This window comes from Salarias fasciatus, chromosome 3, assembly GCF_902148845.1.
Source record: "Salarias fasciatus chromosome 3, fSalaFa1.1, whole genome shotgun sequence".
Classification (NCBI taxonomy): domain Eukaryota; kingdom Metazoa; phylum Chordata; class Actinopteri; order Blenniiformes; family Blenniidae; genus Salarias; species Salarias fasciatus.
This window is the reverse complement of record NC_043747.1, coordinates 3,888,461-3,902,497: the sequence shown is the minus strand read 5'-3', so window position 1 is coordinate 3,902,497 and position 14,037 is coordinate 3,888,461. Positions and strand designations below refer to the sequence as shown.

General features: G+C 43.1%; 4 protein-coding genes across 7 annotated transcripts in view; all 4 read left to right on the top strand.

Annotated features, from left to right (window-relative positions):
• The window catches only part of LOC115408404 (GTPase IMAP family member 7-like), a 693,369-nt gene that overhangs the window by 338,605 nt on the left and 340,727 nt on the right, over positions 1-14,037 (top strand). The window lies entirely within an intron of this gene.
• LOC115408325 (uncharacterized) overlaps positions 1-14,037 on the top strand; it is a 354,329-nt gene that overhangs the window by 178,845 nt on the left and 161,447 nt on the right. The window lies entirely within an intron of this gene.
• Positions 1-14,037, top strand: part of LOC115408431 (GTPase IMAP family member 7-like) — a 182,691-nt gene that overhangs the window by 115,628 nt on the left and 53,026 nt on the right. The window lies entirely within an intron of this gene.
• LOC115408482 (GTPase IMAP family member 7-like) overlaps positions 1-14,037 on the top strand; it is a 57,891-nt gene that overhangs the window by 13,341 nt on the left and 30,513 nt on the right. For 2 of the 3 annotated variants that reach the window (XM_030119296.1, XM_030119286.1), the window contains exon 3: positions 3,026-3,077. In XM_030119296.1, the coding sequence (XP_029975156.1) occupies positions 3,026-3,077 (52 nt within the window). Of the gene's footprint in view, positions 1-3,025; positions 3,078-12,663; positions 13,029-14,037 lie in introns of all 3 variants that reach the window. The other variant, XM_030119277.1, reaches the window with a different exon arrangement.

Here is a 14,037-nt window from a genome sequence, read left to right as displayed (position 1 = left end):
GGATTTGGCTTGCCGGGAAAATGAAAACAAGTTCCGTGAGAGCAAGAGGAGGAGTTTGAGTGTGAGCGCAGGAAATCTGCGCGAGCAGCGTCGTAAACGAGCGCGAGGACACAGTTTGAGCACGCAGAGCAAATTTGAGCGCGAGAGCAGAGTTCTGAGAGACAATATCACGAAATCCGAGAATGAAATCGATAAATGCTGCTCTCAAATATATTTAAAATGCTCTTGAATTTTGATAGGGATTTCATTCCATACACATTGACTTCATGCTAAACACACCTGGAATCTCATCTCATTCTCATCTCCCTGCTGCTGAGCAAAGGCAGTCTGGATCTTCTCAAGCAAGCCACCTTGCTTTGGCTTTGACTTGAGTGCCTCCACACTGGTTCCAGCATTTTTTCAAAGCAGTGGTCGCTTGGGGAAGGATTATTTAATTTCTCTGTAGTGTGAGGTTGACGGTGGCAAGCTCCTCGAATCGATCACAGAGAAAGTGGGAAAATACACAGAAAAGTGTAGTCTCCATTTCTTTCTTTATCTGTTGTGTAATAGTAAAGGGGCAATACAAACTTCAGTTAAAATTATACTAATTGGCCATCTGTGTTAAGTTTGACATTTGCAACAGAAATCATCACCAGAAAACAGACCTTTTTTGCCCGTCCTTGAACTTCAGGAGAACTGAGCTCAGAGGTTGCCAGATGCTCCATGTGTTGAAGAACCACTGATCGGGGTCTCTGGCGAGGTCCTTTTCCTGTCCATGTTGCAGGAACACCTTCAGTGCTCGATGTATGTGTGTGTGGGATCCAACGGGTTCCCTTGACACCGCTGGGACAGCACATGTTTACTACAAGTTCTTTTTCAAGAGCATAGAGCTCTCTTTTTGACTTGCCACTCATGTGGTAGGTCTTCCAAATAAGATGAAGAAGATCACACATGACCTCCGCCTTAGCTTCTTTCTTGGACTGGAGGACTGCCAACTCCAATCTGCAAGAAGCACACGACATTGATTACACAGTTACTAATAACAAAATCCAAATACATCAGCTGTCCAGCTCAGCTTGTGTTCCAGAACTCCATTCAGTTTTGTATTGTTGTTTATTCCATATAGTTATATTATTTCTATTAAGTTAAGTGTGAGCATAAATGCTACATCTAAATGTAACTAGTTAACTTGATAACAAACCTGTGTGGCATACAGTGGATGGGAATGACATGGCTCCCTGCCTCACTCTGCAGGTGGGCAATCACACCCCCACGGATGCCCATGTTTACACTGGCCCCGTCAGCGCCAAAAGCCACACATTTCTTCATCCATTCCTCTTCAGGGCAGTTAACTGCATCAAAGACGGCCTTGGTGACATTCAAAACGTCTAGAAAACCAATAATTTAAAAAAATACATTGAATTCTTTAAATTAAAAATGCTATTATAGTCAGAGTTACAATGTTACACTAATTTGACTAAAATAATTTGTGCTCGAAAGAGAAACAACTCCCTTACCAAGGACATGTGAATGCTGTAGTGTCTGTTGGCCAACCAAAATGGTAGCTGGCTTGCCATTCTCAAAAAGCCGCACGCAGACGATTTCACATTCAATGTTAGTGATGTCTCCATCGATTAAAACGGCCAGGTAGGGTGCTGCTCTAAGCTTTACTGCAAGACTTTCTTTCATCGTCTCTGCTATCTGCCCTATCATTTCTGCACAACTTTTGTCATTGTCTTAGGTTGGATTGATGTTTTTTGTGCAGGACCATGGTTGCATGGAACTTTACAAATGGCAATTCTTCCTTTGTGATGTGATATGCAATGTTTATTTTAATCTTACGCTGTCTTCTTGTTTCTGCTTCAGATAGAACAACTTGTCTTGTAACTGCCTCTTCCAGGGGCTTATTTTCAGCTGCCATGAAAGCATCTCTGCATGCTACGTGCCTGTGTGATGCACCATGTTTAACAACAGTGTCACGTTTTAGTTTAGAGTTCCCTGTAACAAAAACTGATTTCCCTGCAGTTTTGCGCTGTGCCATGCAGTACTTGCAAAACATCTTGTCGCTCTCGTAAATAAGCCAGGGAAAAACCTTCAGCCAGTCGGCGTGAATCTTGTACTTCTTATGGTGATGGCAGGCAGTGTTAGCATTAGCATCACTTGCTTCTTCTTCACCATCGTCGAGTTTTATTTTTTCTTGCTCCAATTCCTCTACGGGCTCATTTTCCACTGCAGGCTCGATTTCCTCTGTGAGCTCCGGTGCACGTCTGAAATAATAACTGATGTGTTTCATTGTTGCGTTGCATTGTTGCATTGTTGCCTCCAGTTCATTCATTCTCTCTGAGTGCGAAAAGTTTTGCAAACGTTCCACAACCCTGTCCCAATGACGCTCTGCGATTGGCTGAAATGAGGCTGAGGGAGCGTCTGGTTGTGTTCGCCGGTACAGTTGTGTCTGGCATATTGAAGGCTGGCTTGCGGTACGGTTTGGTCAATAAAACAAATGTACCAAAGCTAAACATGTTTTAAGTAGAGGCTGCATGAACACAACTGTCCACGTTCGCAGCAGCACAATATGTTTTGAACGGTCATTTTTTGTACTCGCACGGGTGCTACCAATTATAAATCACAACTCGCACTGTAATATTTTTAGTAGCATTTGCGAGCACCTACTCACACTGTCGAGCCCTGCTTGGAGGTCTCTTGGGACAATAATGCAGTGGGTCAGACTGTCAGGGTCACCATGAGGACTACAGAGTACTTCTCAGTGTCTTGTACTGGTCTCCTCAGACCACTCCTTCCTTCACAGACTTCTTCTCAACTAGAGAATAGGAACAAGCAATTAGGTGTTTTGTTTAGTATCTTGCCTTTTAAAAAATTTTTTAACAATAATTTCTTATCTGGGTTTTTAGTAAATATAGTATTCATTTGTTGAAACATGAAAAAGTGGTACTGATAAAAAGTGGATCATTTGGATTTCCTCAAGTAAACATGAGTTGTGCAAAAAGCTGACGATGGTTTCAAACTTTCCACTGATTTGGGTCAACAGGTCTTCACGTCTGCTCAGGAGGAGATTCATCAGAACCAGGATCAAGGTCAAGGTAGGCCCTGAATGGACATTTGATCGGGTGTAAAATATATATACTACTACCTATTAAATTAGCAAATCCAGTTTTCTCAGTCACTTTGCACAAGCAAGAATTCAGACATAAGGGAAAAACCTTTAGTAGGTGCAAAAAGTGCTTCAAGTGCAATTGGTCAAAGGTGTTGCATCAAGTAGCAGAAGAAGTGTCAACCATCCCCCCCTTTTTTTTTTTTGAACTTAGTGCTAAATAATTGCTGGGTTTTGGACCACCTGACTGATTCAACCCTTAAGGTGGAGTCGGATTAAGTGCCTTGGTGTTCTCTGAGCAATTGAGTCTTTGTCTCTTGAAAGTAGAACGGGACTCGGCAGAACTAGAGTTCGGTAGTTGGTTCCACCATTCGGGAACAACAGAGGAGAAGAGTCTGGCAAGAGATTTAGAGCCGTGCTGGGCTGGAAGCACCAGACATCTCTCACATGCAGAGCGAAGAGGGAGTGAAGGAGAGTATACCTGGATCAGGGAGTCCAGGTTGGCCGGAGCCGTTCTTGTAAGTGTTTTGTAAGCCAGGAGGAGAGTTTTGAATTTGATTCTGGCTCCAACTGGAAGACAATGAAGGAAGAAGAACAGGGGAGGACATGAGCTCTGCTGGACTGGTTGAAGACCAGACGTGCTGCATTCTGTATAGAGGTTTGACAGGGAGACCCGCCAGAAGAGAGACATCACAAGAGCCTGAGCCAGAAGCTGTGTGGCCTGTTGGATTAGGAAGGGTCTGATCTTCCTGATGTTTTAGAGGGCATAATGACAAGACCGAGAAACTGAGGCCACGTGAACCTTAAAGGTCAGCAGGTCATCCATCATGCCACCCAGGTTTCGGGCTGAGTTTGTGGCACAAGTAGGCTGGAGTGAAGTTGGACACTGATCTGAGGCTGGACAGATGGACAAGCTGGACAGACCATGAGTTCAGTCTTAGACAGATTTAGCTGAAGGTGGCGTTCCTTCATCCAGGTGGAGAGATCAGCCAGACATGCTGATCTCCGAGCTGAGAGGAAGAGCTGAGTGTCGTCAGGAGGAAAGAGAGGAAGAGCTGAGTGTCGTCGGCATACAGTGGTAGGAGAAGCCATGGGAGCGAATCACTGCACCAAGTGAGGTGGTGTACAGAGAGAAGAGTAAGGGGCCAAGCAGGGACCCCTGAGGGACCCCTGTTGATAGGCCATGTGACCTTGACACCTCCTTTCGCCATGACACTCTGAAGGATCTGCCTGTGAGGTGGACCTGGACCACAACAGGACAGAACCTGAGATGCTGAGGTCAGAGAGTGGAGAGGAGGAATTGATGGTTCACGGTGTCAAAGGCAGCAGACAAGTCCAGCAGCAGTACGACAGAGGACTGACCAGCAGCAGGAGGACAGAGGACTGACCAGCAGCAGGAGGACAGAGGACTGACCAGCAGCAGGAGGACAGAGGACTGACCAGCAGCTCTTGCCAGCCGCAGAGATTCTGTGACTGAAAGGAGAGCAGTCTCGGTGGAGTGGTCGCATCTGAAGCCTGACTGAAAAGGGTCAAGTAGGTTGTTGTTCCGCAGGTGTTCAGAGACTTGGTTAAATACTGAGCCTCCAGTATTTTTGACAGGAATGGTAGAAGTGAGACTGGCCTGTAGTTTTCAACCTGGGCTGGGTTGAGATGAGGCTTTTTTAGCAGTGGGGTGATGCGGGCTTGTTTAAAAGTAGCAGGAAAAATGCCGGTTTCCAGGGAGGAATTGACAATGTGCGTGACTGCAGGTGTGATTATGGGCAGGATGGTCTGCAGGATGCTGGTGGGTTTTGGATCGAGAGGACATGTTATAGGTTTTGAGCTCAGAAGAAGTCTGGAGACCTCATCCTCACTCAGAGGAGCAAAGAAGCAGAGTGTCTTTCCATGAACATAGACATGTGCATCTCTGGTGAACCATTCCAACTTCCTATGTGTGATTCCCTTTAGGCAGAGCTGTGCAAACAAGTAAACAATATCGCAGTAAATATTGGAACTGAACATCCAACGTACACTTTACTGTGAATCATTCATGTTCATCCAGACATTCCTGTCTGTCTGGACACATATTTTTAATCTACTTCACAGTGAAAGTCATCTCATTAAATGCAATGAGGAAAGTGTCTCTAATGATAATGAGCAAATGATAATGTTATAAAACAGCAGAGAGTGGTAAAAGGGCTATCGCTGCAGAGCCAAAAGCATTAGCATTTTTGTTGGAGGTCGGGATGCAAATTATCGAGTAATTCAGTGATGGACAGTTGTTTCATCTTATCGATCGATTATCGATTAATTGATAAGCAGCAATTTTTCTGCGGAGCTGAATTTCCCTCTGAATCAACAGATTCATTTCTATGAAAATGCTGTCTTTCTTATGAAAGAGAAAATGCAAATCATATTCCTTAATGAAAGATTTATTCCAAACAGCAGAGAACAACACATTCACAAATAGAACAATGCAATAACAAGTCTAATTTAAGGCTAGTTGAAACATGAAAATAAATATGTGCACCGTCTGTCAGAAGCAAAACAAATAGAACAAAAATGAAGGTGACTTAGGTCACACTTTACTTGAAGCACCCCTGTATAACACATTATATTTACATTATAGCACTGTATAACTATAGCTATAAACACTCATAAATGATCACAATGCTTTATAACATCAGGGCCTAACCCTAACCCTAATCCTATGCTGTATAGTGGGTTATAAAGTGCTGTGATCATTTATGAGTGTTTATAAGTACTTATAACGTGTTATACCGGGTGCTTCAAGTAAAGTGTTACCGTGACTTTAACTTGAAAATAAATCAGTGCACTGTCTCTTATTTAGCAGTACAATAAAGTACATACATTCTGAAAAGAAATTAAGTCACAATTGGACTATTAGCACCATTAATAATCTTCCTTTACATTAAAAAACAGGCTGCCTGTAAACAACTAAAAACATCCCTGAGAATAATGGATGTTTTATGTGCCCACAAACAAAACAAAACGTCCATGCCATGGTGGTCCTCATTGCAAAGTGTGGGACGTTTCTATTTTTCTTTAAAAATATTAGCACTTTATTACCTCTCTAAAGCCCTGTCCCTCAGCCACATGTCGTCCCAGCGCTGCAGTGATGTAGGCTGAGAGCTCCTCGCTCCTCGCAGCACAGCTGAATGTGACGTATTGAGGTGATAATTTAGCAAAGTTGTGGAGGAGTTGTACTTTAAAATACTTCCACAGATGGTGCATTTTGGCGTCTTTGGCGTCATTAACCAACTTAAAGTGGTTCCATACCGAACTCCGTCTTGTCCCCTTCATCCTGCCGGTTTACCGCTTCTCGTCTGTGTTGTTGTTGGCGTCAGACGTCGGCTTCTTCTGTGTTACCATGTGTGTCAAGGACGTCTGGTGTCAAGCGCGCCCTCATGCGGGTTTGTGGGGATTACAGGTTCAAAACGCAATTAATTGCAAGTCATTTATTTTAATCGAGTAATTTCTTTTGGACAATTAATCGATAACTAATTGATTGTTTGCATCCCGAGTTGGAGAGAATGAGAAACTGCTAATATGATGTGCAGAAATGACAAAATGTTGTGGAAGTGATGTGACAAAATGCACCAAAGCAAATGAGGAGAACTTCATTGTTACAAACAGAAAAACTCACTCATGCTGGCATATTATGTTCAAATTGCTGCAAAAAAAAAAAAAAAAAACCACATGATTAAAGATCCAGATATGCTTTTTTTTTTTTTTTTAAACTTTTATTTTCAGCTTTTCTTCATTTTAAAAAAAAAAGAAACATACATAACATACAAATAATCAATCTCAATACAAATATTAATGCCAAAACCACCCACCCCCTCCCAAGCATGGCTCTTGCAGAAAAAAACAAAAAAAGAAAAAAACAAAACAAAAAAAACAAAAAAAAAAAACAAAAAAAAAACAAAAACAAAAGGGACAAACAGGGTCACAAAAAAAAAAAAAAAACAATAGTCACCTGAGATGTCGCATCTTTAAACATAAAACAGTTATGTCCAAACAGTTCGATAGAGATTATACATGTAGTGGGCAAAGCATTCAGTGTAATGGGGAGCTCCTAACATAATCTATAAAAGGACTCCAAATCTCAAAGAAGTCTCTACGCCTTTTACCTAAATGGTATCTGAGTTTCTCCAAGGGTAAATAAGAAAGCACCTCCTTCACCCACTGTGAAAATGATGGGGGTTTATTTGACTTCCAGTTAAAGAGGATCAGTCTGCGAGCGAGCAGAGAGGCGAATGCCAAAGCATTTGCTTGCAAATTTGAAAGCTCACAGTTTGGGGGCGCTATGCCAAAAATTGCTGTGTGGAAATCAGGAGCTATGGTCTTTTTACAGATATTGGAGAGCACATCAAATATACTACTCCAATAGCTGTTTAGGGAAGTGCATGTCCACAACATATGTCCCACTGAAGCTGGGATATTGCCACATCTCTGGCAGGCAGGGTTTATAGAGGGGAAAAGTTTTGAAAGTTTTTCCTTTGAATAATGGAGACGATGGAGTACCTTAAACTGGATCAGTCCATGCCGTACACACAGCGAGGAAGTGTGAATGCGTGTAAGGCTGTCCCGCCACGCCTCCTCCGAAAACACAATACTTAAGTCCCTTTCCCAAGCAGTTTTAGTTTTTTCCCATGATATCCGATTTAGACTTTGTATCATATTATAAACTACGGAGAGACGTTTCTTCTCAAAGGGGTCCAGTTCTAAAATGTTGTCTAATTGGCTACTGGGTGGTAATTGAGGGAAAGAGGGAAATAGGCTTTTAGCGAAGCTACGGATTTGAAGATACCTGAAAAAGTGAGAACTATTTAAATTATAATTCTTTTTGAGTGTTTCGAATTGAGAAAATATACCCTTTGTGAACAGATTCTGGAAAAATATTAGCTTGTTCTTGTGCCAGAGTTGGAAAGCACTGTCCAGTACTGATGGAGTGAAGAAAGGGTTGTTTGCAACTGGAAAAAAGAAACTGATCTGTTTTAATTTAAAATGTCTCCTAAACTGTAGCCATATTTTAAGTGATTCTCTCACCACTGGGTTTGCTATTTCAATTTTGTGGCTATATGGTAGGGGGGAGGTGAGCACCGGCAACGGGTTACATAATAATTCCATCTTAGCCCACTCTATGCCATGTCCATTTTTATATGCATACACCCAGTATGAGAGTTTTACAAAGTTTGCAGCCCAATAATAAAACATAAAATTAGGCAGTCCGAGACCCCCTGCAACCTTAGGCACCTCTAAATATGTTTTTTTCATCCTGGGGTTTGAATTATTCCAAATAAAAGATGCAATTAACCTGTCTATCTGCTGGAATGTTGTCTTTGGTATAAATACTGGGATCATCTGAAAAAGATAGAGAAATCGAGGTAAGACTGTCATCTTTACCATATTGATTCGACCTGCCAAAGATAAGGGCAGAGTTGACCACTTTTTAAAGTCCTGGGACATCTTGTCTATCAATGGCCTAAAATTATTATTGTACAACCCCCCCAGCGAGCGAGTGACTTTAATACCTAAATATGTAAACTCATTCATTTCCAGTTTAAATGGGAAGATGGAATAGTCTGTATCAGATTTATCTATTGGAAAAAGCAGACTCTTTGAGTAATTTAATTTATAACCTGATAAGCGGCCAAAATTATCCAAAATGTCCAACAATTTTGGTATAGATTCTTTTGGGTTCGAAATATATAACAAGAGGTCATCAGCGTACAGTGACACCTTATAGGTTTCATGCCCGCGAGTGATACCTTTGATGTGTTTCTCTGCTCGAAGGGCTATCGCAAGCGCCTCAATCGCTAAATCAAAAAGATAAGGAGAGAGGCTACAACCTTGTCTGCAGCCTCTATAGAGTTGGAAATAGTCTGATACTGTATTGTTTGTCCGTACTGCTGCTGTTGGGGAGTTATACAATATCTTAACCCACGATAGAAATAAAGGGCCGAATGCAAACCTTTCTAAAACAGCAAAGAGATATTGCCATTCGACCCGGTCGAATGCCTTCTCTGCATCTAACGAAATAATTATTTCTTCTGGCTGTGCTGAGTTAGGCAAATATAATATGTTCAATAAACGTCGCATATTATAAAAAGACTGTCTACCGGGTATAAAGCCAGTTTGATCTCTGTTAATAATACTCGGGACTACTGTTTCAAGACGAGCAGCAAGAATTTTCGTTAGAATTTTGTAGTCACAGTTCAATAAACTTACTGGACGATATGAGCTGCATAACGTGGGGTCCTTATCCTTTTTTAGTAAGACTGAGATAATTGCGTTTGTCATAGTCTGTGGCAATTTATATTGTTTAAAAATGTCATGGTATACCATTTTAAGTATTGGTGCTAATTTATCTGTGAATTCTTTATAAATTTCTATAGAAAAACCATCCGGTCCAGGTGCTTTGTGGTTCTGCATGGATTTAATTGCCTGCATCACCTCCTCAGTTGATATTTCTTTGTCTAATCGAATCCGATCCTCAGGTGTGATTTTTGGTATGTTCAGTTTATCTAAAAAGTTACTAATTTGGGAAAGATCCACGTTTGATTCTGAAGTATAAAGATTGCAATAGAACTGTTTAAACTGATCATTGATGTCGTCTGGTTTATTAGTTATCATCCCTGTCGAAATTTTTATTTCAGCGATAGTATTTGCAGCTTTGGACTGTCTAATTTGATGAGCTAAGAGTTTTCCTGATTTTTCTCCATGCTCATAAAATGTTTGTTTGGTTTTGAAAAGCAGCCGTTCAGTTTGTGCAATAGACAAATTATCAAATTCTGTTTTTAGCAGTAATTTTTTCTTATAGAGTTCAGGAGTTGGGGAATTGGCATATAAGCGGTCTACTTCTGCTATATTATTGATTAGGTCATCCGTACGCCGATTCAATTTTTTTCTTTCAAATGCTGAATAAGAAATAATCTGACCCCTTAGGTAGGCTTTAAGGGCCTCCCATATGGTTGTTGGCTGCACGTCTGGAGTGACATTTATTTCCAGAAACATGTCTATTTGTTGCGAAAGAAATTTCTTGAATGAATTTTTGGATAATAACAATGGATCTAACCGCCAAGTACGCCGAATTCTAGGACAGCCCTGAAGACCTATATCCAGTACAACTGGGCCATGGTCCGATATAACAATACTGCTATATTGGCACCCTCTGACCGTGGGAAGCATCCTATTGTCAAGAAGGAAAAAATCAATCCTGGCATACGAGTGGTGTACTGGTGAGAAAAAAGAGTATTCCTTTTTTGTTGGATTCTTTTTTCTCCAAGGATCAAACAGTGCATAAGCTTCCACAAATGAATTGATAACTGCACCTGCCCTAGAAATTTTGCTATTAGGTCTTGGGTTAGACCTATCTAGATATGGGTGGAGCACACAATTAAAATCCCCTCCTAATATCAACTGATGGTCATTCAAATCCGGAAGATTTGCTATGAAATTTGAGAAGAATAACGGGTCGTCCCAATTTGGTCCATACACATTTGCTAACACCACTCGTGTGCCACACAGATCCCCCATTACTATCACATATCTACCCCTTGAGTCGGATATGACTGATTGAGAAATGAAAGGAGTATTTTTTTTCACTAATATGGCTGTGCCCCTCTTTCTATGCTCACTTTTTGAACAGAATATTTGACCTATCCATGCCTTACTTAATTTTACCTGATCTGTGGTTAGGAGGTGCGTTTCCTGTAGAAATACAATATCAGACTTCAAAGACTTTAAATGAGCAAAGATTCTACTGCGTTTTACTGGATTATGCATCCCCTTAACATTCCAACTCAAAAACCGAATGTTGTCCACACTCAGTGTGTCAGGCGTATTTGGTTAAGAAACAAAACAAGTGGGGGAAGAAAGAAAGAAAACAACAAAAACAAACAAACCAAAAAAACAAAAAACAAAAACACATTGCCCTGTCTGTAACCTACAAAAACAAAGAGCCTCAAAAACCCGTGCTGACCTAACTCCCCAGCAGTCGCACACCCTTTCACTAGCATAACAAAGCCAATAACCTTCCGCTAATTCTACGAGCCCCAACCGGGGCGAACCATCTTCCACCAAAGAGTATTTCACAAACCCTATTATTTTAAGTTTTAATACATCCCATCCAAATGTCAACCCCTGCAAATTCCTCATCATAAAATAATGTCTTATCTTGGTTCTTAACTCTTTCTTGAAGGTAAATCAAATACTTTTCCATAAGAATATAACGAAAATAGCCCTTCTGCAGAGTGAGCATAATGTAGCTGCCTTCCTTATAAACAACAGAGAATAAGAGCCACATCTCTTGATTTTAACAAAAGTAAACAATACAAACTGTGAAGTAAACAAACGCAAAGTGTCCACTCCACCTTACCCTCCCATCACCGTCTCAGAGTGATCAGGCTGGTTAGCACTTAGCCACCAGCCTCAGTTAGCAGCTAATGCCACCAGTCGATCATAAGACTGATCCCATCTGCAGAGAGAGAAAAAAAAAGAAAGAAAAAGTCCATGTCTTAAGGCTTCAGATTCCTCCGAATATAGTCCGTTGCTTCTGTCGAGTCCTCAAAACGCTTCTCTTGACCGGATGGCAACGTAATGCGAAGCACAGCTGGGAAAACGATCCCAAACTTGATCCCTTTACAGCTCCGGAGGAGTCGTTTAGCCTCAGTGAAAGCTGCTCTCCTTTTAGCCACTGCGGCGGTATAGTCAGGAAAAATACTCACTTTCTTGCCCTGGAGAGTCAGTGAAGTTGTGCTAGCAGCTTTACGAAACACCATCTCTCTCTCCTGAAAGTAATGAAATTTCACCACAATCACTCGCGGGGGCTCTCCTTCACTGGGTGGGGGTCGTAAGCTGCGATGCGCCCGGTCCAAAGTCGGGGTGAAGTCGAGGTTCAGCAGCTCCTGAAGAATTTTGGCGACAGCATCTGTAGGTCGCTGGCCTCCGCTGTTCTCGAGCCCCTCTTTTATCCCAACAATGCGCGCATTGCACCGGCGTTGCCGTCCCTCCAAGTCCTCTAGCTTCAGCTGTAGCATAGCAACCTCCGACTTCAGCTGGCTAACATCTCCCTCCATCTCCATCGTTTTCTCCGAGTATGTGTTTAATCCATCTTCCAGATCTTTCACCCGGGACTCTTGCTTTGCCATATCCTCCCGTATGGAGTCTATTTTGGCATTTAGATCTTGTGTGCTTGAGTCTATTCGGGCCAGTATCCTGCCCTCGCTGCTCGCGATAGCCGACATCACCCCGGACAGATCCGTCGTTTCGTCACTAGCATCTCTAACAGAGCCCGAGGCTTTAGCGGCCTGGTCCTTAGCAGATCTACCTTTGCTCATAGCCACTTTAATACTGCTCCAAATGTTGTGTCGGTCTGGGAATCAGGAAAATTGGAGCGTTAGCCTCTTGTGAGCGGATGAGATCTCTTTGGGGTCAACTTTAAAAGTTTAAATAATGAAAAAAAGTTCGCCCAGGTCGGGAGCAACGCCAAAACACGTCCTACATGTTATTGCTCACCAGCGCCCCCCCCCCCCAGATATGCTTAATTGCAGTCTTTTTTTCTTCCTCAGAGTCAAAGCGGATCGTCCTGCTGGGAAAAACTGGCTGTGGGAAAAGCAGCCTCGCTAACATCATACTTGGAGAGAACTTGTTCACTGTACATCATTCTTCTGTCTCTGGAACTGCCACATGTAAAGCTGAAACCAGAGATGTCAGTGACAGAAAGATCACTTTGGTCGACACGCCTGGTTTGTTTGATACAGAAAAGACAGAGGAAGCTTTGAGGTCTGAGATCTTGAGGTGCATTACAGAGTGTGCTCCTGGAATTCACGCCTTTCTCATCGTCCTGAAAGTTGAGAGATTCACAGAGCAGGAGCAAGCCGTCATCAGCAGAATATGTGAGTATTTCTCTGAAGACGCTCTGAAACACGCCGTGGTCGTCTTCACTTTCGGAAAACAGCTTCGTAATGGGATGAAAATCGAGGAGTTCGTCAGTAAGAATCCAAAGCTGAGAGACCTGGTGAACAGGTGTGGCGGCCGGTGCCACGTCTTTGATAACGAAGACTGGAACAACAACACGCTGCAGAACGACTACAGGAGCAACCGCTTCCAGAGGGAAGAGTTACTGAATACCATCGAGCTAACGGTGGAAAGAAACGGCCAATACTACACCAACGACATGCTGCAAGCTGTGGAGAGAGAAATCCAGAGAGAGGAGGAGCAAATCAGGCAGTCATCTCCAGAAGACCTGTCACCAGAGGAGATCAGAAACCAGGCCAGACGCCAAGTGGGAAACAGATGGCTGATCGAACTGGCCGGGGTCGCAACGGGGGTTTTGTTGGGAGCTTTGTTTGGCGTAGAGGCTCTGGTTAGAGTAGTTGTAACGGCTGTGAGACATGAGTTCATGAGAGTGTCAACAATAGTGTCGGCATCTGCAGCAGTGTCAGCATCTGCAGCAGTGGCAGCATCTGCAGTGGCAGCATCTGCAGCATCTGCAGCAGTGGCAGCATCTGCAGCATCTGCAGCAGTGTCAGCATCTGCAGCAGTGTCAGCATCTGCAGCAGTGTCGGCATCTGCAGCAGTGGCAGCATCTGCAGCAGTGGCAGCATCTGCAGCAGTGGCAGCATCTGCAGCATCTGCAGCAGCGTCAGCATCTGCAGCAGTGCCAGCATCTGCAGCAGTGGCAGCATCTGCAGCAGTGTCAGCATCTGCAGCAGTGGCGGCATCTGCAGCAGTGTCGGCATCTGCAGCAGTGCCGGCATCTGCAGCAGTGCCGGCATCTGCAGCAGTGTCGGCATCTGCAGCAGTGCCGGCATCTGCAGCAGTGCCGGCATCTGCAGCAGTGTCGGCATCTGCAGCAGTGTCGGCATCTGCAGCAGTGTCGGCAGGAGGGAAAGCAGCATTAGCTGTTGGAGCAGCTGTCGCTGTCTCGGCTGCAGCAGGGG